The 14,073-nt window shown below is 47.7% G+C and overlaps 1 protein-coding gene across 2 annotated transcripts in view; it reads right to left on the bottom strand.

Annotated features, from left to right (window-relative positions):
• The window catches only part of EPG5 (ectopic P-granules 5 autophagy tethering factor), a 91,703-nt gene extending 78,590 nt beyond the window's left edge, over positions 1-13,113 (bottom strand). For both annotated transcript variants that reach the window (XM_058677150.1, XM_058677151.1), the window contains exons 1-6: positions 12,959-13,113; positions 6,445-7,359; positions 5,714-5,954; positions 4,442-4,578; positions 2,451-2,558; positions 1,735-1,808 (exon numbers count right to left, since the gene is read on the bottom strand). In XM_058677150.1, coding sequence (XP_058533133.1) covers positions 1,735-1,808; positions 2,451-2,558; positions 4,442-4,578; positions 5,714-5,954; positions 6,445-7,359; positions 12,959-13,021 — 1,538 coding nt within the window. In that variant the 5' untranslated portion in view covers positions 13,022-13,113. The remainder of the gene's footprint in view (positions 1-1,734; positions 1,809-2,450; positions 2,559-4,441; positions 4,579-5,713; positions 5,955-6,444; positions 7,360-12,958) is intronic.
• Positions 13,114-14,073: the final 960 nt, after the last annotated feature.

Raw genomic sequence — 14,073 nt, 5'->3', positions numbered from 1 at the left:
TCCTGCCCTCAGTCCTCACACGCTTCCAATCAGTACGCTTCCAATCAGTGAACAAGCCATAAGAACTGACTGGAAACCAAAGTACCAAAACCTCACTCACTTCAATGGGAGACCTCAAGCACCCTAAGTTAGTAGAGCCGTGTTCCTTCAGGGGAATGGTTAGACTCACACAGCTGCTGACGCTCAGTGGCCCTCTGTGCACAGGGACTGTTGCTGAACCCGAACTCAAATCACGATGACAAACGGTGACCAGGGAGACAACTTCAGGAAATGGCCCTCACCAAATAAAAAAGGATGATAACACAGCTAATGCAGAAACTTGTGTAGGGCCAGAAAGTTCTCAGAAACGCAGAAATCCTGATAAGGCAAATCATACGTGCCACACGAAGGTGCAGCCCTGCATCCGGACCATAAGGAAGAGGAGGCAGGGAGAACTCGAGCCAGCCAGGCTGCCCCGTGTGGGCTACATCCGAGAGGCAGGCAGAACCCAGCTAGTCTCTTCTCTCAGGTCCTTCCTCCTTCCCCGACCCTGAAAACCCAACCACTCCTACCTTTAACCAGAAACTTTCTTCCATAACCTTTAGCTTGGTAGCGCCAGTGCTGTCCTTCTGCCCACATGAATTCCAACCCTGGACCTCAGATATCTCTGGCATGTGTCACTTGTATGCGTCCACTTAAATGTGTCAATGACCTCAAATTTCCCTTCTTATAAAACAGCTCTCTTTTATATCTTTTCTCAGTTAAGACTGCCAATACCCTCTGTCACTTGGATTCAACACAGGATAATATCTGACCCACTCCTCCACATTTTCTATGTAATCAGCTACTATAACCTTTCTTGGAAAGATGACCTTTAGGTTCCCCCTCTTTCTTACTACCAATTCCCCCATCCAAGCGCTGAGGTAGACAGACATAGCAGTAACTCTTTAGGCTCACCTACGCACTGATCCTGCCTTCTTCTCACCATGTAACATGCGGCCTCTTGATGCTCAGAACATTCCAGTGCCACAACAGCCAGGTCTCTGCCCCCTTGCAGCTCAGCCTGCCTTGAGTCCATCCTAATCTTGCTTACTTACAACTTTTACCCCTGCTCAAAAACCCTCCACTCCTGCAAAGGCCATATCATATCAAACTAGATTCTTCTTCTACCTTATTTCAAGGACTGAAATAACCCAAGCAACCTCAGTTACAGGCACTGTACATGTCTTCACTCCAGCCAAGCAGGGTCCTGTCCTCTGCAGAGAAATCCTGGCCACGCTGGGACTTCTGCTCCCACTGTTTGTACTTCCCTGCTTCCTTTGCCCTTCCCTCGACAGGAACGCCAACCCATTCTCAAAACTCAGCTCACGCAGCATGAAGCGCTCAGTAGCCACTTCACTGAGCTCTATTCACTTCTCCGTTCTGTCAGTTCAGTACCCAAATCTCCTTGTGCTGTGCCCCTCTCGCATTAAATCTCTTCCTCTAAGGAAGAGGTCATCTGCTTTGTTTGTGGCACCTTTCACAATAGTACAAATGACTAAAGGGGCAAATCCAAAACAAGGTGGTTTGTACAGAGCAATCAGTCATTCTGGGGCCAAGGATATTAAACCCAAATATTATCTGTAATAGTAAATTCTAGAATGCTGACACTTCCCTTAGCAGTTCTTTTTTTTTAGATCTGGGAGATTAAACAGCCAACCCTCCCCTAGAAAAAGGTATTTTGATTCCTCCTTCACAGAATTCTTCCATACTTACTTGACAGGAGACATCAGCAAGGCAAGGGACTGCATGAAATGAAAGACCCCTGAGGGGTTATTCAACACTTTGATCTGGAATCAGAAAAGGGAAAAAAAGCACACTGTAGAATACAATAATCCAGTGTCTATAACCAGCCACAAGAGGGAGACACAGGGCAGGGGTTGTCTGGCAACAATGACTCAGCAGTCCACTAAGAGTCTAACAGGCAAATAACAAGGTGGGATGAACGGAGGGATCAGCACTTGAGCACAAAGGAAAGAAAAAAAAAAACAAAATCTGCCTCCTGCCTCAAAAGAGTCAGAAGAACTAAAGTGCAGAAGCTGAACCTGGCACACATGTTGGTTTCTGTGCATCTGACTGGCTGCTATGGGTGACAAAGGCAGGCAGCAGAGAGGAGAAACGCTAACAGTAGAGTCACAGGAGATCCAGGCTCTGCCGACGTAAAGGAAGCTGGAGGGGATGCAGCTGCAGTGTGGGATGAACTGATTCAGGAAGCAGTGTGGGTCAGCACAGCCTTCTCGCAAGGAACTTGACAGAACTAAACAACTCAACATTTGCCTTTCACAATTTTATCAATGGAAGGTGGCCCAAGGAAGTTTCCACTCTACACATCAGGTGTTGGATCTATTTTAGGGATTCTATTTCAAATATTCGTTAATTAGCAACTTCTTCAGAACTGCAGAAGGGACTCAGAAGGCCACGTGTCACCGCACCTGGATGAAAGGGACAGCCCATTTACTGACGCCAGCTGGGCACCGCAGAACATGGTTGAGGAGGAAGAGGTGATCTCCAGGAGCACCGACTCTTTGCAACACTGCCACCTAGACATAAAAGACACATGAAGGCTTCAGTCACTCAACGTTTGCACATGCTCACTCTTTCAAAGAGCTAACCAGACATTGGAGCATTTTGATTAAAACATCACAGGTAGTTTCTCTCGAAATCTAATTTTTAATTTTCTGGCAAATTACAATTCACTATTTCAGGCTACACATGAAAATATGGAGGTCAAAAAGTTTAATCTACTCTTATCTTGTTATAGTATCCCAAATCTAAGTATGCTCGAACATCTTATATTTAAGAACTCTAGCATGGTGTCTGGCGTGGTGGCCTAATGGCTGAAGTCCTTGCCTTGCAACCACCAGGGCCCCATATGGGTGCCGGTTTGTGTCCCGACTGCTCGACTTCCCAACCAGCTCCCTGCTTGTGGCCTGGGAAAGCAGTCAAGGCCTTGGAACTTTGCACCCTCATGGGAGACCCACACTCCTGGCTCCTGGCTTCAGATTGGCTCAGCTCTGGCTTATGCAACCACTTGGGGAGTGAACCAGCAGATGGAAGATCTTTCTCTGTCTCCTTTTCTCTGTAAATCTGACTTTCCAATAATAAACAGATCTTAAAAAAAAAAAATACTAGCATGAACCTTGAAAAGCATCCAGGGATAGGTGTTTGGCGCTGCAGCTGAGACTTTGCTTAGGATACAAGCATCCCAAACTGGAGCACCTTCATTCAAAGCCAAGTGCCCAATATCCTTCCAATGCAGACCCTTGAGACGCAGCAGTAATAGCTCAAGTGGCTGAGTCCCTTCCCCGCCCCCATGGGAGACATGGACTGAAAGCCCAGGAAATAAGCACCAGGGAGTCAGCAGGAATGAACCAGGAGATGGGAGCACTTTGTGTCTTTCTGTGTATCCAGCTTTCAAGTAAATTTTTAAAAGTACCGAAGGCTGCTTCACTGAAAAATACAAGCAATAAACAAATACTTCTCTCTCCCTGTAAACACAGCTAACATCTTTCCTAATTCTTCTAAATCTGGATGCTTTTCTTCTTTCTCTTAAAAAACAACTATTTGGGCCCGGCAGCGTGGCCTAGCAGCTAAAGTCCTCGCCTTGAAAGCCCCGGGATCCCATATGGGCGCCGGTTCTAATCCCGGCAGCTCCACTTCCCATCCAGCTCCCTGCTTGTGGCCTGGGAAAGCAGTCGAGGACGGCCCAAAGGTTTGGGACCCTGCACCCACGTGGGAGACCCAGAAGAGGTTCCAGGTTCCTGGCTTCGGATCGGCGTGCATCGGCCCGTTGCAGCTCACTTGAGGAGTGAATCATTGGACGGAAGATCTTCCTCTCTGTTTCTCCTCTTCTCTGTATATCTGACTTTGTAATAAAAAATAAATAAATCTTTTTAAAAAAAAAACTATTTAAAAAATGGTGAGTTAATGTCTGATCTCAACTAAACAAGTTATGCTTTTCAATTGCTCTTGAGATTCTCACACTTTATATTTTCAACTTCTTGAGTCAACTCACTATGTTTAGTGCACACAATTCACACTAATGTACCACGTGCTTTTTTACAACCTTAAGTTTGTTTATCATCCCACTTCACAAGATTTTTTTAAGAGTGACTAACTACAACATTAACCCTAAGAGGATAAAAAGAATGAACTCTGAAGTTTTCAGATCAACTACTTACATCCTCTCCAATGTTGCATTCTTCCCACAACCCTACTACTTCCTAAACTGAAGGCCAGCACTTTGTACTCAACACGACACCAGGTAAATAACTCACTATCATGTGTCATCATCGAAGAAAATTCAGTAATCAGCTCATTCAATTAACTGAAGAAGCATTCAAAGAAAAGATAGATTGAAACACAAGATAATTCTTCCACTACTAGGGAAAGTAAGAGCCTTGTGTCCGTTCGTGTTCCTTACCAATTTCCGCAGCCAGAGAAGGACATCATCGTGGAACTGGGAGTCGTCACTGACTCTCCTGGTGAACATGAATAAGACACTGATGCATTCCTTCAGCTGACACAGATCCGAGGCAATGCTTTCTGTCGGCTTAGAAGCTATAAATTCAGAGCGGGTTGAATGAGTCCCACACAAATAGTATTTTAGGTAGAACTACGTTTAGAGTCTTCAATTAGAAGAAGCCAAAAACTAGCCTTACAATATTTAGTTCAGTTAAAAATCCAAAGATAATAAGCTGAATCACCACTATGAAAGGGAAAATTAACTTCATAATTTTTTGTTATCTGAAAATCAGCAGATCTCTGGCTCACCTTTAACTCTGATTAGTTAAGAAAACAAGGAAGTTGGGGGTTAATTTAAAGAATCCTAACATCTCACCCCAAGATAAAAATTAAATAATCCAATAAGTATACTTAATATATATGGAGTAATAGTTAATTTCTTAAAACTCAAAAAAAGATGAAAACTTCAAAATGTTGCAGATCTCTGTTGAGTATCAGAACAGCCTAACAAACTAGACAATCGAAAATAAACAGTGACAGAAGATGAAAAGTGTTCTGATGATTAGGTTTACAAACAAAAATCATGTGGACTCAACTTGGTAACAAGCACATAAACTAGGACAGCAAGGGACAGCACTGCTGGAGAGCAAGCATTCTGACATCCCAGGGAAGCAGAGGATGGGCGCCAGGGAGGGGAGGGCCAGCACTGCTGCCAATAAATGTCATTAAAGTAGGTCTTCAGGGCCCAGTGCGGTAGCCTAGCGGCTAAAGTCCTTGCCTTGAACACGCATCAGGATCTCATATGAGCACCAGTTCTAATCCCAACGGTCCCACTTCCCATCCAGCTTCCTGCTTGTGGACTGGGAAAGCAGTCGAGGATGGCCCAAAGCTTTGGGACCCTGCACCCGCGTGGGAGACCCAGAAGAAACTCCTGGCTCCTGGCTTCAGATCAGCTCAGCTCCAGCCATTGTGGCCACTTGGGGAATGAATCAACAGACAGAAGATCTTCCTCTCTGTCTCTCCTCCTCTCTGTATATCTGCCTTCCCAATAAAAAGAAATAAATCTTAAAAAAAAGTAGGTCTTTAGCCTATACTGGGAGAGGGAGACAAAATGGAGGCAAAGTAGCACCTTGCAATAACAATTAGTACACAGTCAGATCAACCATGCTGCACCCATCAATTCTTGATTCATTCCAGGACTCAATGAGTGAGTCCTCCACTACTCACATACCTCGTTCTTGTTGAATTGCCAAAGATCTCAGAACAGCTGAACTATTAATTAGTGCGTAGAGATAAGACTCCACTTGCAACCTTGACAGCACAGAAGTGTAAGAATGAAGGGCCAGGGTCTGGTGGAGGTGCTCAGACTTGGCATCAAAAAGCTTCTTTAGGTCGCCCAGGGCACTTTCGTTCATCTCTACTCGCTGGTAGCGATGACAGCCATACACCTTCACTTGGTCTGCACAGATACCCTATCAGAGGACATAAGAACCAAACACAAAACCAGTTGCCCTTTGCAATTAAAGTATTCAGACAACAGCTATATGATACAGCGGCTTCGGGACCAGCTTCAAAGAGCTTATAAGTAAAGTGGGGGAGCAATGCACCATGTGAAGAACACCACCAGGAAACAGGATCATGGGCCCAGGAAACACTGCCTACCATAAATAGATCACAAGTTAAGAGAAAACAAGGCTGGGTGGCAGAGGAGGGGGAGGAAGCAGCTGCAGTCACGGCTTGGCTCACCCAGATCTTATGAGAATGCCCACTTTGAGTCCCAGCTATTCCACTTCTCTCCAGGTTACAGCTGGGCCCCGTGGGCACCTAGTGCTGTGATTCCTAAACTAAGGCTAAGACAGGGTCAGCATGAGTAGACACCCACACTCCAGAGCTCCCTGGTAGCAGAGATGGCGGCCCCTCTGCAATTCCCCTGACCACCTGAGAGAACGCTGGTCAGATTACCTGCACAGACATCTGCTCCTCCTTAAAGTGCCACAGTCGACTTTTAGCATTTTGGCAATCTGCCGTCAGAGTTAGAAGCTCAGCTTCGGCCAACAGCAGTTGCTTCCTACATCGTGAGTAGTTCAGAAGCAGCTCATAAAATTCATGCCTGTCCTGATGAGCCATACTGTCAAACTCTTCTATATATGACTCAACATTTTCCAGCCAAGAGCCAGGCTCCAAGATTCTCAGCTGTTCTTTAGTAAACGGTGCTAGCTCGGGCTGAGACGGGAGCTCTGGGTACAGTCGCTCACTACAGAGCAAGGGCTTCACTGCTACCAGAGATGGCACTTCAGCCACCACGGTAGGCAGCTGGGGGTACAGCTTCCTCACTCGAGCTGGCTGGAAAATGTCTTTGGCTTCACAGGATCTCTGCACGCTAACGTTCTGCAGCACCTCTACAGAACCACTTAGACTGGATTTGTCTTTCATTTCTCTGACATGCGAATTCTCCATTTCCTGCTGAAAGCAAGAAAAACCAGACTGCAGCATGCCTTCCGAAGGTGCACGTTGCACCGACCTACTCTCCTCTACTTCCGTCGAGGTCCTGGGAGGCTCTCCCTCATCTCGGGCGTTGACCTTCAGCTTGCTTAGACCATCCCTGACACAAGCACCATGCTCCTCCACTTCCTCTGGAGGTTCCACGTGACATGTCAGGGACCCTTCAGTGCTGAGAGTCAAGGAGGTGAGTGGTATTTCGAACATGTCACTTTCGCTGTGTCTCCCAGCATCCCTCTGGAGTGGGGACTCGGTTAACTCCTTCAGGTGTTCTCCCAGGACTTCACGAGGTAGAGACGGGACTCCCTGCTCTGTGGTGAGCTTTGGAAGGGAGGTTTCAGACTCCTCCTTCTGCAGGGTTTCATATTTCTTCTTTTCCTGAAAACAAGATTTAGAATATGAAATAACTTAGAACAAAAAGTGGTGCTCTCAGCATGAGAATTTATACACAGTTCTTAAATTGCATGTGAAAATCTATGTTAGCATTTAACACAGGGAGCTGAACTTTGCTTCAGGAGCCGTATGTTGCCTGTTTTGTATCATCACATTTTGAGTGTACTCAGAATGGAGATGCTCTGCTCCAATCCCTACAGAAAAATCAGACAGTAAATTATGTTTCAAAACCAAAGAGGAAAAGTCTCAATTAGATTTTCACGACCTGGCCAGAGATTAAGCAAAACAGGTCCACTCAAAACTAAAGCAGAAAACACTGGGACAATGTGAACAGCAAATCAACTACAGGATTGGAATAAAAATCTGCAGAACAAAATCAATACTCATGAGCAGTAAGTAGCTACAATACAAAAAACCACCTAGATAAGCAAATTAAATGGGCAAGAAGAAGCAGGACCATAATAGAAAAGCTGCTGAAGCCTGGAAGAGGCCTAGATTGAAGTTCCCTGCACTGCTTCACCGTCCATTACTTAGACTGACGAATGTCTAGGACACAGCATGGAAGGCTACTTAGGCGGAAACTGCAGCAGCTTGCTATGGTCTCACTGTGCCCCCATCTCCTGCCTTCAAGGCTCACACAGTAAAAATTTTACTCCTACTGTAAGATATTAAGAGGTGGGAAACGTAACCTGACCATGGTATAGAGGTGGGGGGACTTCCGAGGGGATTAAGTTTAGCTAGGTCATCAGGGAGGAGCTCCCGTGAGCTACACTGGTGGCTACAAAACAAGACAGGGAGAAGAGTAAGGACAGTTGGTTACACACACACACAGAGGGTGCGCACCTATCTGCTGCACATGCGCTCTGTCTCCTGCCATGGGACACCCTGTGCTACCCCAGGACCCTGTCAGCAAAAACAGGCATCACAGAGACTGCTACTGAGCATGGCAAACTAAGGACTTTCTGCCTAGTCAGCATTCCATATGAACACAGGTTCATGTCCTAGCTCTATATTAATGTTCCTGGGAAAGCAGCAAAAGAAGGGCCAAGGCCTTGAGAGAGACCGGTTGGAGTTTTGGACTCCTGGCTTCAGCCTTGTCCAGCCCCTGGAATTGCAGCCACTGGGGAGTGAAACAGTGGATAAAGATCTCTATCTCCTCCTTCTCCCATTCACCCCCACAACCTCTGCCTACCTGCCTGCCTGCCTTTAGAATAAATAAAATCTCAAGGACAAAAACAGACAGGCGTCACAGGTGCAGCCCCTCAACCCTGAGCCTCCGGAATTAGGAGCCAAACTAAGCGTCTTTATAGCCATGGCCATGGCACACTGGGTGAAACTGCTGCCCGCAGTGCCAGTGTCCCTATGAGCACCACCTGAGGCCCCACTGCTCCACTTTCTATCCAGCTCCCTACTAACGTTCCTGGGAAACCAGGGGAAGACAGTGAAGCCCCTGGGCCCTGTAACCACATGAGAAATATAACTGAATCTACTAGCTCCCAGCTTCAGCCTGGTGCAGCCCTGGAGGATGTGGCCTTTTGGTTAGTAAAAAAGCAAATGCAAGACCTCTCTCTCTCTCCTCTCTATAACTCTGCTTTCCAAATAAACAAATAAATCCTTTTTTAAAAGAAGTACAAAAATTTGGGAACCAAGGAATATATTTTGATATATCATTCAGCAAAAAAAATCATTTCTTAAAAAGTTAACTTGGTTCCGGAGCAGTAACCTAATGGCTAAATCTTCACCTTGCATACACCAGGATCCCATATGGGTGCCAGTTCATATCCCAACTGCTCCATTTCCTTTCCAGCTCCGTGCTTGTAGCCTGGGAAAGCAGTCAAGGTCTGCCCAAAGCCTTGGGACCCTGCACCCACGTGGGAGACCCTGAAGAAGCTCCTTGCTCCTGGCTTCGGATCAACTAAGTTCCAGCTGTTGTGGCCACTTGGGGAATGAACTAGTGGATGAAAGATCTTTCTCTCTGTCTCTCCTCCCCTCTGTATATCTGACTTTTTTTTCTTTTTTTTTTTTTGCGCACATAGTTGACAAGGATACATGCCCATGAGGACCTCTGATTAGGGTAGCGAGAGTCCACACACAAGGGAGGGTAAGTAGGCCAAAAGCTTCAAATTTCCCTTTTCTTCCCTTTTCCCCTATATTCTCCTATATGAGGCGGGGATGCAGTTCAGTTCCTGTCACTTTTGAAATTACACGTGTTCCCAAAGTGATCTAAATCCACTTCTGGCTTTAAATACCAGTATATAGTAATGATTCCCAGATCTACCTCCAGCTTTAAGTGCTTCCTCTCTCAAAAACTAGATTCACAAACTCACCCTAATCCACATTCTCAAGTGAATGTTTAAAGGATACCGATTTCAAAATTAAGACACTCAAAACTGAACTCCTGATTGTCTCCCAAAAACGTGTCCTACCCTCTGCTTTTCCATCTCAGAAGTTTTGACTGCTTTCTCCCACTCCACTTCCAAAACCCAGCCAACCTCGGCTCTGACTTCTCTCCACCCTCGTCGGCACAACTCTGCTCCAAGCCACATCACTCTTGCCTGAATTACTGCAACAGCCTCTTAAATCATGTACGTTCAACTCTTGGCGCTCACCTATTCTCAGCAAGCACTGAAGCCCGCTCCTCGGTTCAAAATGTTGAAGTTATTCCCAATGTCACTCAGAGTAAAACCCAGTTATTGCCCCACGTGACCTGGCCTATACTACTTTCCAACCTCATCCCCTAACCCTCCTCCCCCGCTCCACCAACCACTGCCTCTTCGTGGTTCCTGGTACATCACCAGAAGGCACTGCCTCCCAGCCTCTCACCAACTGTGTCTTCTGCCTGGAACGCTCCTGCCAAGTACTCACATGGCCAGCTCCCTAATGACTTTCATGGCTTCACTTAAATGCCACCTTTAATGAGAAGTACCCCAACTACCTGTGTGAAAATGCAACGTTTCCTCATGGAGATGAAGCAGGGGATCAGGGAGGGGTAAGAATGACCACCACCATGCAGATACCACACGGCCACTCCGCACCATGCAGCCAAGCCTCACTTTCTATCCTGCAGCCACTCTGACACCCTCCTCCTGGAGATAACCCCAGAGCCTGCAGCCCAGCCCAAATTCTGTCTCTGCTGGGTCTTTAACCAGGCCCCTGTCCTGAACACCACCCCTACCCCAGAAAACAACGGCCCTAGCCTGCATGAGAGCAATTTTCTCTGGAAGTTTCTCACACTTCTGAGTGTGTACTGCCTTTGTGCCTCTTAGTAGACCCTGCTCTCTGATTCCCCGCCTGCACCTTCCAGTTGTATTCTCACATGCAGGAAGACAAGAACCTGGACTAGGTGTAGCTGGGGGTCTCTATGAGCCAAGGCAGGAAGTTTCTGGGACTCCTCTGGGGACCAGTGAGAGTTTAAGGAACAAACAGATGTTGGAAGGCACAAAAGAATCTCACACTGCACAACACAATTCACTCAAATAACCCTCGAGGCAGGGAGGGAATGTAGGTGGAAATCAACCATTCAGTTCTTGAGCAGATGGGGACCTAAAGGCCTTTCCATCTCAGCCTTTACTGTTGAGTTGCTGGGATTCAGAACTTAACATTGCCTGCTAAAAAAAAAAATAAAATAAATACTTCCTGGACTATAAAATATACTACTGCTGCAGAGTAAGTCCAAATCTAAGAATCTACTGTTCTTAACTCACGATTTACCAAGAAGAAAGCAGTCAGCATCATCAGAGAATGACACCACAGATGAAAGGCAGGCATTGAACACCGAACACCTAACCACAACCCAGCAACCTGAGATCATCTACCAGATAATTAACACTGAGGAATGTGGGTCAGCTGCTGGGTCACATCCAGAAGCCGCTCAAGCTATCTGCAGGCAACGGCACGTGACACTGTCCACTTCCTGGCTGAGCCACGGGAGGACTCAGTAAATAGTCACCCGATTGTGTCAGCCAGCACGGCTTCATTCACACAGCCTGTACATGCAACACCAAACATGGCTCCACACCAAGAAGTGCATCTATGCACCCTTAGGATTAATTTACTTGACTGACAAGGAGGGTAGGAGTACCCACTGCTGTTGACTTTTTTTTTCCATTCGCTTTCTCACACTCACCAGAGGACATTTACTAGAGCAAATCTTCCACATGACAAAGCCTGCAAATATGCTTCAGCACTGGCATTTCTTTCTTCATTCAACAAACACTATGAAGCGACTCTAGCGTCTACGAACAGGACAAGCCCCATCCCTCAGTGAGTTCACACTCTGAAGAGAAGTGTTGGCAATGTAACCAACATGCAACGAGGGAAACTGTGGCACAGTGAGCTAGACGCTCTCATCCCATTCATAATACTGGTAAAGTCCCAGCTGCCCCACTTCCCATCCAGCTCCCTGCTTGTCGCCTGGGAAAGCAGTGGAGACGGCGCAAGGCCTTGGGACCCTGCATCCACACAGGCGACCCAAAGAAACTCCTGGTTCCTGGCTTCCTGCGTGGGAGACCCAGAAGAAGATTTATTTATTGTAATAAAAATAAATAAATCTTCAAAAAAAAAAGTTCCTGTACTTGAGTCCCAAGACAGCCATGAGACTATCTCCTCACAGACCTGGGTACACCGATGTACCTAACTCCGCAACAGTCTTTTCATAAGCCACCATGAAAGGGATCTGCTTAAGCCACTTAGGGTTCACTAAACATGGTACTTTGGAAAACCGGTTTCCTGTAAAAGCCCTGTTCCCAAGGACCACGTTTACATCACAGCTGCTTCTGAACATCAACCACTAGTATGGAAAAATCCCTTTACTTGTAACATCCCTTCCTGAACGTAAACTCTGTCTCAGATTGAAACCAAAATTATCTAGGTCTGGCCACCTTAGGGTACCTCTAATCTATTCGCTGTAGAAAACGTGTAAGAAGCAAATCGACTTCAAAGCACACTAGAACTATCTGGGGTCTAACCTAGGAAATCCAGATTACTCAAGCATGTTCCTACTGCCCGAGTCCCGCTGTACACTAACTTCTAGAAACTTCTAGATATTCGCGCCCCACGGTAAGCTACACCTGTCCACACCAGTCGCTACGCACGCAGCCCCATGAAAGGACACCGTCTCCACGCGGACAGGCTCCCTTCCTGTGCTAGGGAAATTAAGCAGAAGAGTCAACCATGGAAACGTAAAGCGAACGCTGCCTCAGGAAACCGAACCCCGCTGAGAAACTCAAGACCCGAGCCCAGGGGAGTCAGGGAGGAGGCAGGATACACGGAGTCCCGTCTGCCTCGGAGGACAGGCAGGGATGGAGGCGCAGAGCCGCCTCAGTGGCTGGTGGGATCCCACCCGGGACCCGGGACTCGGGGGACGGGGGCAGAAACGCCGGGGGACGGGAGCAGAGCCCCGGGGGCACGGGAGCAGAGCCGCCGGGGGACGGGAGCAGAGCCCCGGGGGCACGGAGCAGAGCCGCCGGGGGACTGGGGCAGAGCCGCCGGAGGACGGGGACAGAGCCGCTTGCAGAAGCCGAGCAGAGGGCAAGGAGCAAAGCGCACGCGGCAGAACCTGGGCAGGGTCGGCGGGAATCCTCACCTTGGTTTTCGTGCGGCTGGCCTTAGCCTTGGCCCGGCGCTGCGGCCTCACCGCCTCGGCCATAGACGCTGCGGCGGCGCCGTCGCCGTTTGTTTTGGTCAAACCCAGCGCTTCGCGCAGCCTGCTCAGTTCCAGCCCGGTGTCACATGACCGACTCTCCACCACTCCCGCTGCGGAGACGGCTGCTCCGGGGCGCTACGGACCGCCTCGTAGGACAAACCACTCCGGGAGACCCTGGGATTGGCAGAGGGCGGCTCCGCCTCCTCCGGCTCTGTGGGACCGGCCGGGTTACCTGGGCACCTGCTGCGGCTGTCCAGGATGACAAGTACTCTCCGCCTCCTCAGTTGCGCCAGGATCCCATATGCCAGTTCTAATCCCGGCAGCTCTACTTCCCATCCAGCTCCCTGCTTGTGGCCTGGGAAAGCAGGATGGCCCAAAGCTTTGGGACCCTGCAGCTGCGTGGGAGACCCAGAAGAAGCTCCTGGCTCCCGGCTTTGGATCGGCTCGGCTCAGCTCCGCCCGCTGTGGCCACTTGGGGAGTGAACCATCAGATGGAAGATCTTCTCTGTCTCTCCTCCTCTCTGTATATCTCACTTTCTAATAAAAAAATATATTTTTTAAAAGGAAATAAAATTGTTTTTTGTTTGTTTTGGGGGGGTTCTTTGTTTTGTTGAAATAAAATTCTTGAACAGTAAAGAAAATTTAAAAGAATATGCCTCTTCCAAACCTGCCCTCAGAGGATAAAGATGTTCTCTTGACAGAGAAAAGGAATAGCACCCACCAAAACCAAAGGTAAATGTGAAGAACATCCCAGTAAAATAACAACAGAAGACTAAATCAGTTAACAACCCATTGCTGAAATGACAGGACCAAATTACCACCATTCATATCAACTCTGAATAAATGGCGTAAACGCATCGTGATGGATGGGAGCTGGGGTGGTGATGGGTTGAGCTAAGTGTGATCACTCACGGGTACAGGGACTGATAACAGTCTGGGCAGGTCCAGGCTGCAGCACCCACATGTGCATCCTAAAATAAGGTGTGGGGCTGGCCAGGCTGCACTGTTCACCAGCTCATACAAGGCCAAGATGGAAGGCAGACTATGCCAGGCAA

Source organism: Ochotona princeps, chromosome 18 (genome assembly GCF_030435755.1).
Source record: "Ochotona princeps isolate mOchPri1 chromosome 18, mOchPri1.hap1, whole genome shotgun sequence".
NCBI classification, from domain to species: Eukaryota; Metazoa; Chordata; class Mammalia; order Lagomorpha; family Ochotonidae; genus Ochotona; species Ochotona princeps.
Note: the sequence above shows the minus strand (reverse complement) of the source record. Positions and strands in the feature narration are given on the sequence as shown.